General features: G+C 46.5%; 1 protein-coding gene across 8 annotated transcripts in view; it reads left to right on the top strand.

Moving 5' to 3' along the window:
• Positions 1 to 16,285, top strand: part of MAD1L1 (mitotic arrest deficient 1 like 1) — a 578,229-nt gene that overhangs the window by 258,519 nt on the left and 303,425 nt on the right. For all 8 annotated transcript variants that reach the window (XM_053276888.1, XM_053276891.1, XM_053276890.1 and 5 more), the window contains one exon: positions 6,304 to 6,360. In XM_053276888.1, coding sequence (XP_053132863.1) covers positions 6,304 to 6,360 — 57 coding nt within the window. The remainder of the gene's footprint in view (positions 1 to 6,303; positions 6,361 to 16,285) is intronic.

Raw genomic sequence — 16,285 nt, 5'->3', positions numbered from 1 at the left:
CAACTTAGTATGGTGGCAATAGTATTATTACACTGCCATCTAGAACAAATATCATACCACATACAGATGCAAAAAATATAGAGAGAATGCTGATCTGGCCTCAGCTCTGTATCCACCAAACGTGTGTGATAGGGGGTCTATCTTGCAAGGCTCTTTGTGCTGTTGTATTAGCATACTGAGATCTTGCTCATCACCCGGGAAGCATTATCAGCCTACTTCACAAATGCAGTCAACACATCATGACCAGAACATCAAGTGACCATGTGCATAACAGCCGGCTCTCCTTGAGCAGTCGGAAAACATGAAAAAGCAGCATTCCCAATCATGTGGAGAGAGCCCAATGCGTGTACACATGAGGTCTCTTTAGAGACACTCAAATGCATGCATGGAGAATGGGGTTATGTGATCCAACTCCTCTCACTGGATTGTCCACCCCCAAGGGCAAAGAAGCTGACTATCGCTAATTTATACAACACTTACAGCCCTCTTAAGATTTATTTATTTTTTAAATAAAGTAGGGACATTGTACTCATGCACAGTGTCCTGAGAGCACACCTTGGGGATTAGTCCCCATGCTGATGCACGCAGAAGCACCACCTGCTTACTGTCCATGCTTCCGGCATTTGTCTGAAGACAAACCATGGACAGATACTTGCAATGGTCTAGTAAGGCTGGGTTGGGCCACATTTATGCAGACGGGGAACTAAGTTTGACAGATCTGTGACTTGCCCTCAGTGAATTGTAGTTGAGCACACACATTTCCTGAGTCTGAGTCTAACTCTCTGGACTTTAGTGAGCTTAAACAGCACTTAAAGGGATGGAAAAGTGTCTGTTCAATGAGAAGGGTATGCATAGGCACAGACACACACACACCTCCCAACTTCCTGCATGTATATTTGGAAAGGTTTTGCTGGATAATGGCATTTATTTATTACACTTCTACATTGCTGTGGATAGTGAATGAGAGCAAAGTTAATGGAGAGCGCATAAGCGATACCAGCCTCTGCCAGCATTTCACTCAGCCCCCTCCACTCTTCCTGGTGCCATAGAAAGGGACTGCTTCTCACTGGCGGGGGGTGGAGGCAGAGATGCTGGCTATATTGGTCATCTAGGAGATAAATCTGGTTGCACATTTATTCATAAACTGGCGCTATCTACCGCTGACTAAAGTTAATATGTCGATCAATGCAACAATTTTAGAATTGTGGTTAATAACAGTTCAGATGCATCACGAAGAAATAACTTATCTGAAAGAGGTCTTGTGAAAATGGAGAAAATGGAGTTAGGGCTACAGTACCGCACTCTCTTGTCCCAGTGGTGCTCTCTGCTGGGAGATCTGCTGCCTACAATCCTGGCTGCAGCTCCGTCTGATGGTGGCTTTTGCTCCTGTGATGGCTGCTCCCCTCCCCTTCCCCCTCTGCCATCTACCTTCACCAGCAGATATGGAATTCTCATGAGAGGAGACTTTGGACTCTCCCGTGAGATTTTGGATGAGGTTTGCGGAGCTGGAGAGGAGGAGACCCGGCGGGGAGGGGGGGAGAGGGGAAAAAGAGGTGTGGGCAAATGGGTATGGGAGCAACAGACTGGGGCACCCTGGCCTGAAAATGGGCCTGGTGCTAGACGAGGCCAGCAGGCAGCTGCTGATCCGCTCCCTCCTGTACCGGAAGAGAGAGAGAGTGCACAGGCGCAGCTGCTCAGGTCTTGCCTTGAAGGCAAAGGAAAGCGCCCCCCCCCATCGCTGCCCTCACTGCACCAAGGCTGCCAGCCATTGCCCCGGCGGCTAGCTGCACTTGGGCAGCCACTGCAGCCATGGGGCATGACTGGCCTCTGGGGGACCCTTTGAGGCAGTGGGCCAGGAGACAACTGTCTCCCCTTGCCTAATGGATGGTACGCCCCTGAGTCTGCCAATGAAAGAATGGTTTGTTAATTGATACTCCAGCACAGGGTCAGCAACCTTTCAGAAGTGGTGTGCTGAGTCTCCTCCTGTTGAAGAGGAAGAGCGCTGGTTTTGTGGTAGCGAGCATGAATTGTCTGCTTTACTTAGCAGGGTGTGCCTTGGTTTGCATTTGGATGGTTGACTACATATAAACACTGTTAGGTTTTTCTCTTCGGGTAGGGCAATGTGTGGATCTCCAGATGTTGCTGAACTAAAGCTCGTATCATACCTAGCTGTAATAAATTGTGGCTGGGGATGATGGGAGTTGTAGTTCAACAACTCAGGGACTGACTCACATTGCCTACCCCTATCTTAGGAGATGGGGCCATAGCTCAGTGGAAGAATATTTACATGCTTGTATGTAGAGGGCTCTAGGTTTCAATCCCTGGCATTATCAGGTAGGACTGGGAAAGGTCCTTTGTCTGTAACTCTGGAGAGCCTCTGCCAGTCAGTGTGGACAGTACTGATTCAGATGGACCAAGGGTCTGATCTTGGTATAAGTCAGCTTCCCTTGTAGCCCCCCTCCCAAATAGTAAAGCTGCTTGCAGAAACAAGACTTGTGTAGGTTGGTCTTGTTTGCTTATGTCGCTCTGTGAAGTGCCGTGCACATTGACAAAGGCATCTAAGCAACTATGTTCTGCATAAGTGGTGGTTTTATGTGAGTTTTTTCTTGTTCCACTGCCACGCTCTCTCTGCCCATCGTCTTAATTTCTTCTGCTCCTGAATGGCAGTGTCTAAATGCACACCTAAACACCTTTCCAGATGCTACAAATGCCGAGTCTCTGTGTTAACTGGGTGTACATTAATTCGAGTGCAAATCTATCAGGAGACTTCCACGCGCATGAGCAGCATGTTGAGGCTTAATTGGGTGCTGTGGGAGGCTGCAGAATGAGGAGGCCAGTTTTTGAGTGGCAGGAGATCTGTCTTGGCCTCCTGGCATTTTCTAGCAGTTCAGCTGGAAAATTGGAGAGTGTCTGTCTAGTTGTGCCCTGCAGACTCTAGAGCTGTGTGCCTGCTCCTTTGGACCACATGTTAACTGGGGAGCAGGGAGGCAAGAATGTTCCAGCCAAGTTATACCAGCTCTTGGGCTTATTAGGTGACATGGCCATGCACGCAAAGCAGTAAACCCAGTTCAAAAGAGGAAGGAGAGGGAGTGATTCTGAGTTTTAGGTGTCAAGTTTTTCCTGTTACCATATTCACCAGGAAAGAAATCTTGCCTTAATGTGTTCAAAGATAAGAGATGTCTCCTCCCTGCCATTTTGTGTGCTGATTAAATTAATGGCATGCATTTCATTGGAATATTTTTTGCAGGATATCTGAGACTGTACGTATGTTGACCTAGGGTACAGTTTTGGTGCATATTTGCAAGCAGTGAAAAGTCAGTCTGTTCCACCTCTGAGTGACAAGTTGCCGTGGAGTCAGTGTCCCCTGGCACTCTCTGAGGCTGCACAGCGACAACAACAACGCCCACCCCACCCCACCCCCAGTCACAGGATCAAGAGGTGCAACAGGCTGCTCTGTGCCTTCTCAGGTCTCCTTCAAGCTGCTTCTTTTCAAGCTGTTGTGGTAGTTGGCAGCTTTCTTGAAGCGTACTGATTAAATGAGCCATTGGGTAAGTTTAGAGCTGTGTTTCTCCTGGATAATTAGCAGTGTTGTGTGCGTGACTGTCAGGATATTTGCTGATTGGTTTGCATTTTCTTGTGGCCTGATAGCATTGTATGGCACAGCTCAGCTGGGTGCCTCTGTCTGAGAATGTGAACAGTTGACTCAAGGCAGCAGGAGAGCTGGGATAGGTGGCAGTTCTGCATTCTTCCAGTGTGCTTTAAGGGTGCCCCATAGCACTTGAAAAAAGCCCAAAGTGGTACAGAGAATGCACGGTTTGATATATTCAGGATACATATTCAGGATATATTGTTTGCAGTGTTCCTGGAGACATCCATTTGACCTCTGTGGGAAATCCAATGCCATAGGACTCCTCTTATATTCTTAAGAGCTTTAGTGATGTCTCCTTCAGCTCTTAACTTTTGAAGTGTACCAAAAGTTTATTGTGCCAGTCTTCATGCTCTGAAACCTTACTTTGATGCCATGTTTACAGCTGAAATGGCCACTGCCAAATACAGAGATTTCTTCAAGCAACTGTCTCTGGCAGAAAAAAATCCTCGCTGGAAGAGGAATTACTGTAGGTAGCTAGTCAAGTAGCCTTGACTTTCAATAGGACTAAATCAACCAAAAGTGATTTGTATACTGAAGCGATTGTCTGGCTGAAATGGCTGATCAGGTTGTAAATTTAAGAATAACACAACAATAATGATTTCTGGTTGGTCTCTGATGTTTGAATCCAAAATGGCCCTTTAGATAGATCTTGTGCAAAATAGAGAATTGACATATTTCTTCTCAATGCATTCACTCAGTGCTTGGATAAAGACTGTTCCTGGTTCTGAAGAACGTTGCAATCACCATTGCCAGAAAACCTTCTCATCTTCTTCCTTGTGGCCCATTGTTGACTCCAGCCTGCTGATGTAATCCAGCCTGTATTAATGCTGGCGGAGAATTTGCTTCCAGGTGTCTTGTGTATTTACACACAGCCTCCTGGTGTTCAATTTCCAAACTTAACAGTAATTTTATTATGGATCCCCACTTGGTCAGCCTCCACCCTCTGTCATCTGTGTGGGTCAGGTATCTCTTGCCACGTTTAATGAGCGTGTTCTCCATTTCTCCACACCAGGCTCTGAGTTGATATTAGAATCACATTCATTTTTGTTTGAGCCCCTCTCCCTTTCATGATGTGCCGTGGTTGTAGGGGAAGCACAGCCAGGCCCTCTGACTCCTGCCGAATCCTGGCGTTGAGGCAAGTTCATAATAGCGATGTTTTTTTGGGAAGCAGAATGACATATCTGATGTTAAGCTTTTGAGACTGTGTTTTTTTTTTTGTTTTGTTGTATTCCAGTGTGATTAGCTTTTGTAGCTTGATGGGTTTCTTTGCCCTCTGCTCCTTTGTAGTGAACCACTTGCTGTTCACGTTGGGTTTGGATACAATGCTTGCAAAGACCGTTTCGTGCGGCGCAGGGATGTTGTTCTAAAGACCCTGGAGAGTCTTAATGAATATCTGCTGGAATGTCATGAATGAATTTGTCTGAAAGGCTTCCCTTCGTGTTGCGTTTGTTTGGTTTGTTTTAAAAGGGTTTCTGTGTCATCTGTGGAGATTATTCACCAGGCTCCTCTGTGCAGGTACAAGGAAGATTATTGGTCTCAAACATGATATCATGAAAGAGAAGTGGTGGTGTGTGGGTGTGTGTGTGTGGGGGGGGGGGGGATAACGCAATAATGTGTTTTCAAGCTGTTTCTCTCTAAACCAAGGCTAGAACACCAGATTTTCTGTGGACCACCCCTGGTGCAGGCCTCCCCTCCTCTGTCCACAGTCTCATCTGATGTTTATTTTCTACAAGATAAGTCACCAGCCCTTCTGCAGGGTTGATAGCAGTCTTCCTAAGGCAGGGGAATCAGATTTCACCCATGATCTTTTATTGCAGAATTCCTTTCCCCCCTCATTTGTGGTCCTTTACATAGGAACATACGAAGCTGCCATATACTGAGTCAGACCATTGGTCTATCTAGCTCAGTATTGTCTTCACAGACTGGCAGCAATTTCTCCAAGGTTGCAGGCAGGAGTCTCTCTCAGCCCTCTCTTGGGGATGCTGCCAGGGAGGGAACTGGGAACCTTCTGCTTTTCCCAGAGTGGCTCCATCCCCTGAGGGGAATATCTTCCAGTGGTCACACTTCTAGTCTCCCTTTCATATGCAACCAGGGTGGACCCTGCTTAGATAAGGGGGCAAGTCATGCTTGCCACCACAAGACTGGCTCTTCTCCTCCTTTCTTTGGGAGAGCCTCTTTCAAGATATAAACTGGGGTTGCTTTGCAATGAGTCCGTACCTGCCCTAAAAACATTATTTCAAGACTCCATCTCTGGAAAAGGATTGGATACTTAGCACTGTATATCTGCAGATATTACCATGTGACTTTCCTTTGTCATCCTCTTGAACCTCGAGGAGTTTGGGATGTGTAGCAGAGCAAGTTTTAATGCTGGCTTTTGACTGGAAAACACTCAACACCCACACACTTTCCAAGATATTGTCAAACACTATGACCATTTGGGAATTTATCATCATAGGGGAATTGTAGGGAAGGTGTCCCATCTTCACTAACAACTGTGTTGAGGTGATATTTAAGCCAGGGACTTTCTGCTTCATAGCTTGCCTCCCTTTGCCACCTCATTACAAGCATTCTGTTTGGTTCCTTTGTCTTTTCTGTTTTAGCCTTTGTTTGTAGTTGCCTTGAACCTTCTCTCTCTCTCTCTTTTGTCTTGGAAGGCTCAGTTGTTCCAGACTTTGGAAGAAACAGGGAACCAGAAGAAAAAAGCAGATATGGTAAGTGGCAATGGGCTGTTATCTGTAAATCTAATCAGCTAATTTGGTCCCTCTTCAGGATGGCTTTGCACAGGGTTGCTCTCATCCCACTTCCACATCTCACCTGAAGTCTAGCAATACACATTCACCTGATTTTTGGGGATGCATGGAGAGAACTTACATCTCCCCATAGGAGACATGCACGTCTCCAGGCAAAAGGAAGCCTATCATCCTTGCTTCCATTCTCCAGCTTGCCCAAAGGGCCATCTTTAGGCAAAACCCCTAAACTCTGCTGAGATTGCTTTCACCATGCCTATTCTGTGGAATAGCCTCTGTTTTTTTCTTGCTCCTGCCTCCTCCTGGCTGGATCTTGATGGCTGCATTTTATTTCTGTTAGAGGAATGCATGTCTCATGGTACATTGTCCAAAACCTTGATGCTCCATGATTAAACATTGAAGTCCTAATACAGGAAAACAGATGTCACATTCAGAACTAGATTGTGAATCCCCTGATGACTGTGAGCAGGAATGTTACAGCCTTTCTATAATGTCAGAAGTTTTCCTAAGGTAGCTGTTGATTTATTTACCAGAGCTGTTAAGAAGGGGCGTTTGGAGTGGTTAAGTAGAATTTTCTGCAAACTGTTTTCATGTTGGTTTAGCATGTTGGTTTAGGTTCACCCCCATATTTGTTGATTTGGCTTGTTTTATCCCCTTCACACAATCGTTGACCAGAGGAGCTTCGCTGTGGGTGGCTGAGTTCAAAAATCAAACAACAGTGTAATTTGTTTCTTCTAATCTGCTCTTTATATTCATCTGTAACCTACAGTCCAGTGTTTGGCTGTTCATGGCCTGCAAATGAGCAGGTTACAAGGATTCACGGTCAGAAAATTTCTGCTCAAGCGGACCTAAATAGTACAAAACAAATAGCACGAGCATTAGAGGGTGTGTGTGGAAATGGAATTTGTATTCATGGAAGCTAAAGATACATGCAGCACAAGCTGTCACTGAAAGAAATTTATTCCACAGTTCATGGTTAAATACCAATTGATGAAGCCACCTGCTGTCTAGCCACTTGCCTGGAGTATTCACACAGTACTGAAATCTCAATAGGTTCTCCCCACTGAAAAAAAAAACCTGTAATGCCAGACAGATCGACTTTCAGGGACTCTGGGGCTAGAATTCGGTCTAGTGAGCTAGCTGCTGTTGCGCAGAGTCCCTGAAAGTCCCTAAGAGCCTTTTGCAGGCAGGGAAGGGATGAAAGGTGTGCAACATGGGCCATTGTGGCTGGCAGAATGAATGAAATCTCTGGATTGGCCAGGCAGTATGGAAATACCTGTCACGCTCCCAGACACCACCGGGGGTTCAAAAGGCCCATCAGGCTTTGAGCAAATTGACCTCAGAAAGTATCTGTACTAGAAAGGATGGTGGTGGTTAATTAACCAAAAACCCCTTTCTTAAGGCTCCGATTCATCAGGTCTATAGCGTCATCTGCCCTCCTTGGTTACCCGCCCCCATCATCAGCCAGCTCTCTTAAATAATCCCAGACAATCTGGATAAATCACGCGATATCTTGGGCTGAGACGAGATTCTGTCCTGAAATCCCACTAGAACCTGGTCTAGTGAGAACCCCCAGGAATCACATAAGACTGTGCACTCTCCTGGGGACTTGGGCATTACTCCCTGTCTGGGCCACACTGGCCCTGCATCAGCAATGCCATCGTTGCCGCCTCCACAAGACCAGGATGGCGGAAGAGGCCAACAACATGCTAGCCAAGCTCTCCCCACAACTGGAGTAAGCATTTCACCCTTGTCCGGCCCCGCACCCACCATGCCCCGGCAACATCCTTGCCTGGGCAACAGAGCTTGCTCTTCTGCTCTTGTACTTCAGATTGAAACATGAGATCCCAGTTCCAGTTTCTGAGCTCAGGAGCCCCAAGTGTGTGTTTGTACACACACACACACACACACAGTGTCTGAGTGATCCGAGTCATCCATGGCTTCAACCTGATGCCAACCCTCAAGGAGGTCTAAGAGATAATTGCTACTCATCTCTTTATCACTTAATTAATCTATGGAATGCTCTGCCACTGGATGTGGGGATCACCACCAGCTTGGATGGCTTTAAAAGGGGCTTAGACAAATTCATGGAGGATGGGTCTATCAGTGGCTACTAATCCTGATGGCTACAGGGTGCCTCCAGGCCCAAAGGCGGGATGCCTCTGAATACCAGTTGGAGAGAAGCAGGGAAAGGAGGGTATGCCTTTGTTTTTCTCCATGCCCACCCAGCAAGGCTATTGATATACAATGTATAATTAATGACTCTATAGCCATCAAGTGTGAGTGCTGCACAGAAGTCACTCTAGCTGTTTGAAGATAGCTATGGGAAGTATATCCAGCATGAACACCTTTCCTTAGGCAAGGATATCCCATCCCTGGCAGGTACTGGTCCATTTTGACCAGGTCTTTTGCATGGCAAGCCAGCCTTGGCCCAATGGCACCCATCCCGGACAGAGATCTCCCTGGACAGCTCCACAAAAGCACTCTTGTCCTGGCCCATCGGCACCCTTGTGATTTCCATAATGAGCTGCCACCAGCATGCCAGCATCCTTCAGTTCAGTTGTAACCATTTTGCTGTTCCAACATTGGGCCGCTGTAAGTAAAGCCTGCCAGCTGTGTCAAGCTGTGCAGTGGCTAGCTGATCCTGGAGGATTAGCCGCTTTCGGATCTGATGCAAGGGTGGATTTTAATGGAGATATCAAGACGAGGCTGCGATGGCTCCATTTGGCAACCACTTTGGCTCGAAGACCATGGAGTCTCCCTCTTTTTAAACAACCTGAATGTTGCAAGTGGGCTTCGGTGTATGAGGAATAGTTGAGCAGAAACGGCTGCACTTGTTTGCAAGGATGCTTTTGTGAGCATTCAGGAAGGAGTTCACTCTCTCAGCTCTGGGAATTGGTTTGCCAGCCGTCGCCTGGAGTATGACTGTTGCTAGGGCCAAGTGCGTGGAATGTTCGCTTGACATTATTTCACATGCTGAGAGACTCTTTCAGAGCCTTCCTGTGGCAAAGTTCCTGCTCTGTGTGGTGGTCTGGGATGGAAGAGAGAGTGCTTGGGAGTGCAGAAAAGGGCTTCATTGCATACCTAAATCCCTGTTGGCGCCCTTTCTTGTTTTCCCTGAGACACACATGGCCGTTGCCTTCTAAAGGGGCAGTTCGTTTTATAGACATGCTCCTCTCTGATGCATCTTTTGTTTCTGTTTACCCAATAATAAAACGTTCTCTCTTTTTATTTGCTTGGATACTGCCTTCTCCTGGTAGACCACCTGGGGGCTCTAAGGATTTGTGCCACCATATCCTGTGTTTTCAAGACACACACTTTCTTCCGATTTGCTTCAACAAATCTGTGCTTCACCCAGCTGGCCTTTTCAGACTCACTTTAGGTTGCAGTGCTCATTCCTCTGATTTGGATACCTTTGGACTCTTGGTCACCTCTTCCCCACCCTCTCCACTCCCTCTTCCAACACCTTCTCTCCATTATTTCTCTGTGATCGAGTCCTTGTTAGTTTGATGCTAAGCTTCTGTGGCTGGAAAGGTATGAAAACGCTGCTCCCTGCCCTGCGTCCCGACAAATGTTGATATTGCTTTTCACTAGTCGCTCTGCATGTGGGCTTTGTGCCGGAGCTGTCGGGAGGATGGCAGAAACACGTCAGGTACTATCACAGGGCTCACTAGATCCTTGGACTGCTTCTTGGATAAGCGGCCCTATGAGTACCATCTCCGCAGCTGCCCTGAATTAAGTATTTCTCCTTTACTTCTTGAGCAGTGGAGCTAGTGGCGTGTACTGGGGGCTGAGGTCCGACTGGCTTTCTTTCAGCAGTGGGGTTTAGTTGGGGAATATCTGCCGTGAACTAAGCCATGTTTGGGTGTTAATAGCACTCTATTCTGCTCTTATACTCGTACAAGTATGTTGTGGGACAAGGAATGCTGCTTTATATAGGCCTAGAGTTAGTGATCTTTCCTGAATCCTGCTAATCTAGAGGTGGGCAAGCTTGGCCCTCCAGCTGCTGTTGAACTACAACTCCCATCTTTCCCTGCCACAACTGGGAGGGCCAAGCCTTGGTGGCAAACTTGGGTGGGCCAAGTTTGCCCACTCCTGTGCTAATCCCTTATAACGTTCATCCTGCTCTTCATATTGATACACAGAAGTTTATATCATATTTCTCTCACAGTCCAGGCATGCTACCTACTGTTCATCTCTGACATGTAGTAAGAATCCACTAAGCTAAGTGCATGATCTCTCTCTCTCTCTCTCTCTCTCTCTCTCTCTCAGAGAGAGGGATTTTTAAGAAGGCCAGGCTAGGCAGAATATGCCTATCCTCCTTCCTGTTTTCAAATGAATTCTACTCCCCAAAGAGTCCCGCTTAGTCTCATAGTTAATTGAGCCTGGTATTGACCTTAAAAAGCTTTCACTTTTATGTCAGCAGGAAAGAGGCAGGAAAATCTATGCCAGTCTCTCGATGTGTGGCTCACTCTTTCTGGAAGGAACAGAGCTGCATATTCTGTTTTATCCTCACAACAAACCTGTGTGGGAGGTCAGGCTGAGAGATGGTGACTGTCCCACGCCCCCATGGTTGAGTGGGGATTTGGATCCTAGCCTCAGTCCGACACTACCAAACAGGGATTCTAGTCATGTTCTTCTGGGTAGCTTTTAATGTTCTGCCTCATTAAAGACCACCCTTTGTATTCAGGCCATTGACCAATGAGTAGCTGCTTTCTGACTTCCTTTTAGTTGGTTGTAGCTGCTTGTGTTGATAGTGCATGTTTTATTATTTTTATGTTTTAAATTTGCTTATCCCCCAGGACTGTGGGCAGTCTGTTATTGTTGACCAGCTGGGTAGGGTCTCCACAGCTGGTTCCACCTCCAGCGATGAATGGATAAAGGTATCATCTCGTTGGGCAAATAGTGATTTGAAATTAGCTTCCCAGACCACTGTGGGTATATATGACATTCCAACCTGGCAACCCAACCCGCATTTTGTGTCACACAAAATGGAAAAATGCCGAGAAATGGAAGAATTTCTTGATCTTACAGCCTCTCTGTCGCTGCTGTCCTTCCTTAACTGCCGCCACCTTTTTGTCTAAAAGTAGCCACTTATGCTGCCATTTTTTCAATAGTAAAATTTGTAGGGATGTAAGATCTGTGGATAGGCAGTCTATAAATGTAACTAATTGAGAGGAGGGGTCATAGCTTAGTGGCCGATCATGCTTAAAACTCCATCCAAGGCCTAAAATGGTCGCATGTAGCAAGGTTGGGGAAGACTCTCTACCTGAGACCTTGAATGGCCAGTTCTCATTAGTGTATATCAGGGGTTCTCGCATGTGGGTCCCAGATGCTGTTGGACTACAACTCCCATCATCCCCAGCCACAGCAGCCAAAGTGGAGGCATCTTAGTGCAAGGCATCTCCTTGCAGTTTTTATAATTTGGTGCGGGCAATTAACAGCAATCTTTTACCAAGACCTTTCCACCTGTTTTCCAGCGGTAGGTGTTATTGAGCGTAAGGGTCTCTTGGGCAGAGGCCATTTCTATCCCTTTGCTTGAGATCCTTTAACTAGACTGGGAACCTTTGTTATGCTGATTGTGTGCTTTACCACTAAGCGACATCTCCTCTCCGTTGACATATAGCTCGTTGTAACAAATACCCTGCTGTTTGTTTTAATATTTAGTACTGCCTACTAAATAAACCTGTTAATGTTTATGATTAAAGCTTGTGTACCCGCAGTGCATAGCGCGGCTAACCTGGGCTAATGAATGGCAAGTCTGCTGCAGTGCCAGGCAAAACAATATTGGCAGAGGGGATCTTGGTGGTATTTGCCATGAAATGACTCCACACGCACGCCGTCCAACGCTATTGTATCAAAGGGTAATAGACCTGCTAAGCTAACTGACACAGAGTATTCCAGCCCATGATTCAATTATTTCTCTGCTGAAAGTCAGTTTACAACTTGGGGAAAGAGAGAGAGAGAAATTTAAACAGCTCCAGCTAATTGCAGTTGACAAGACAAAGGCAGTTTGACTTTCCAATATTAATTAGCAAACCCATACTAATTAGCTTGTATAAGCACAATTCATGCTCCTTTCTCTAAATGCAATTAATATTGCAACTGAAGACGTCTCTGGGCTGTGCGGCCATATCATTAACATACTTCACCCTAATTAGGCATGGACAGCAGTGGCTGGAGAAATGAGTTTGTGATAACAGCCATACAGGAACTCCCCTCGTATTTCAGATCCTATAGTGAGCGTGGACATAGAATCTATTTTCTGGCTTAAGAGAAATTAACCTCGATCTCTGTGCTGGGTAATTATAGCAATAGCAATAGCACTTACATTTATATACCGCTCTATAGCTGGAAGCTCTCTAAGCGGTTTACAATGATTTAGCATATTGCCCCCCAACATTCTGGGTACTCATTTTACTGACCTCGGAAGGATGGAAGGCTGAGTCAGCCTTGAGCCCCTGGTCAGGATCGAACTTGTAACCTTCTGGTTACAGGGCGGCAGTTTTACCACTGCGCCACCAGGGGCTCATAATGGAGCAACTTTGAGTGTGTGTGTGTGTGTGTGTGTGTTTCATCATGAAATCCCATATACTTGCCAAAGCATATTGTTTCTACCTTGGGTTGTGCATATAGAATGTAGGAAGCTGCCTTCTACGGAGTCAGACCCATTGGTCGATCCAATGTCTACAGTGACTGGCAGCAGCTCCCCACAGTTTCAGGCAGGAGTCCCTCCCCACACTAGCTGGAGAATGCTGCCAAGGAATGAACCTGTGACCACCTTCATGCAAAGCAGATGTCCTTGCACTGAGCTGCAGCCCCAACCACAAGTATACATAGGAAACTGACTTTTATTGAGTCAGACCATTGGTCCATCTAGCTTAGTATTGCCTAGTATCTGCTCTGACTGGCAGCTGTTCTCCAGGGCATCAGGTAGGAGTCTCTCCCAGGCCTACCTCTACCAGTAATGGGGCCATGGCTTGGTGGCAGAGCACATGCTTCTAGGGAGGTGCAAAACGTTTCGACTCAAAACGGGCCATTTTGAGTGTCTCGCGCTTTAAACAAAATGCCCTTTAAGCTCCGACCGAAATAACCCCTTTTGGATTAGAAATGTTTCGAGTGTCATTTTGGAGGCCTGTTTTTCTCTTGCTGATTGGTTCTCCGGAACTGGCTTCAGATTGGCTTGCACTCCTACGTGGGCTTGAGGGAAAGGTTAACAAATTGTTTGAAATCCCCTGCTTGCCCATTTATTTTGTGGGTTGGATGTTCATTAGCACCCATCATGCCCTGCCACCCAACCACTTTGGTATGCCTAGGAGCTACCCATGGGGAACAGCGGGGTGTTTCAAGTTGCCCGTTGTTCCCTATGGCCGAAACACTCGGAATGTTTTGACCCCCCCCCATTTAAACAACTGAGTCGATTGCTGTTTTGACAAAACATTTTGGCTGTCTGCGTTTTTTGTTTTGAGCTTGAAACAAAACGCAAAATCTGTTTCGTGCACATTCCTACTTGCTTCATGTTTATACAGTTCAGTTTCGGTCTCTGGTAACTATCCATCATTAAAAGATCCAGTGCATTATGTTTGGGAATGATCTCTGAGGATCTGGAAAAGCACTGCCAATTAGAACAAAGCTAGGTCGGGTTATTATAGGGAATCAGATAGGAACATAGGAAGCTGCCATATACTGAGTCAGACCATCAGTCCATTTAGCTCAGTATTGTCTACACAGACTGGCAGCAGCTTCTCCAAGGTTGCAGGCAGGAGTCTCTCTCAGCCCTATCTTGGAGATGCCGGTGAGGGAGATTGGAACCATGCAGCTGCTCTTCCCAGAGCACGGCCCCATCCCCTCAGGGGAATATCTTACAACACTCACACCTGTAGTCTCCCATTCAAATGCAAAGCAGGGCAGACCCTGCTTAGCAAAGGGGACAAGTCATGCTTGCTACCACAAGGCCAGCTCTCCTCCCATGACCATTGACCCATCTAAGGCAACTTCACATTCAGAAGGCAATTGGAAGACAACTGGTGGGGTAAGGGGTTTTTTATCTGGCTTCTACCCTCCACTTTCCTTCTGGGTGGGGGAAAGGGACTAGCTGAGGCTTCTGTGCTCTTTTTCTCCTTTTTCCAGCCCGTTTGTTATCTGGGGCTGAGCTCACTAATTGTGTTTTGATATCTTGCACCTGGGCCGAGCTGCCTGATTGGTGGGGGTGAGAGCCTCACCTGTTGGGCTTCTGACCTTCTCACACTTATTAGGGTGGGCAGCAGTCGGAGGCGCAGCTGCTGGCACAGGCCTCCAGAGGGGGCCGGTCTGTGGTGGGAACCTTCAGGGGTGGGACTGAGGGCATCAAATAGTGTTTTGGTTTGGTCGGGCAAGATGTGGACTAGAGCCACATCTTCCCTTCATCAATGTAGGGGTTCTCGACCTTGTGTCCCCAGATGATGCTGGACTACAACTCCCATCATCCCCAGCCACACTGACATTTGGTCTTTGTTTCAAGTACTGAAACAAAATATGGAAGCAGGTAAATGACAAAGGGAGGCATTCAGGAAACAGAAGAGTTGCGGTCCAGGTGCTCACAAATGCAGTCGACCTCCAGGCATGCCAATTTCTAGGTCTCACGTTTCAGTTGCTCAGTAAGATTTGGAGAACTTGGCAGGCAGACTCTTTGCCCAGTTTTGATGGCCGACTCGGTGTTCAGTGTTGAAGACAGCAAGCTTTTCATTGTGCCAAATCTAGCACAACCTCTTAAGTTCCACTTAAGCTCTACAAGAGTGTATCAGAAGCAATAGGATGGATCATTTAAGCAAGTGTGTGCCCTGGAAGCTGATACAAGATTGACTTGTGCACTGTGAGGTGTGGGAAGAAAGGCGAAATGGCCCAGAAGGCAAGGTAGACTATCAAAGGAGAGCTGTATGCAGCAGCATCAGTTATAAGCAGCACGTCCTGTTACTCAGCACAAGGAGAAATTGTTACCCTAAAAAATAAAACAAAATTTAATCACCTCTTTTTAAACGGGGAGAAAACATGTTGAAGGCAAAACATGTATCACTACACCTAGCAGTCCCAGGTACAATTTATTTTGTTCTAAATAGTTTGCTTCCTCTCTCTGGGAGCTTCCTAAAGCAGCATCTGGGTTCACAGAGTCTGCCTATCCATCCATAAATCAATTCATTCTTTTTATTCTGAAATTGTTAGTGGTACCATGAACTTCATGCTTTTGAGGAACGGAGAATTCCCACTTAGTTTAGTCACCTTATGAGCAGAGCGGCTGAAGCGTGCTGCAAGGTACTTTGTCCAGAGGGAATGAATCTTGCACTTGTCCCCTGGGTCCAAAGTTCTCAACCTTGGGCCCCCAAATGTTGTGGGACTACAGTTCCAGCTGGGGATGATGGGAATTGGAGTCCAACAATATCTGGGAACCCATGGTTGAGACCCCTTGCCCTAAGTAAGAGCCCTGAGTAATCTCCCAGCTTGCCTCCAGCTCCATGATATGTCTGTATATGAATCTTATGTGTTCAGACAATAAACAACTATGGCCATGATATGAAAATATTAACCTGCACACTTTGTTCAAGAGAGATCCGAATATCATGTATTAATTGGAGTGATTTGGAACGAGCAAAACATTATTAGTGCCCCAGCCCTTGTTTTTTTGACTCTGCAGTATCTTAACAAGGGTATCTTGTTTAGGTCCATTGCTCACAACTGACCTCAGTGTCCCATGTTGCGATAAGGGAATTCAATAAAATGCACCTTGTCAGGGCTAATCCTTCTCATTACTTCTGGATGGGAGTCCTTTGTCTGCATTCTTCAGAATGTGAACATAAATCTAATGATCCTTCCTCTTCCCCCTTTTGAGCATGCAGTCATCCCCTGGGAGCTAGCA

The sequence above is a fragment of the Hemicordylus capensis genome, chromosome 13 (assembly GCF_027244095.1).
Source record: "Hemicordylus capensis ecotype Gifberg chromosome 13, rHemCap1.1.pri, whole genome shotgun sequence".
Taxonomy (NCBI): domain Eukaryota; kingdom Metazoa; phylum Chordata; class Lepidosauria; order Squamata; family Cordylidae; genus Hemicordylus; species Hemicordylus capensis.
This window is presented reverse-complemented; position numbering and strand designations above follow the sequence as displayed.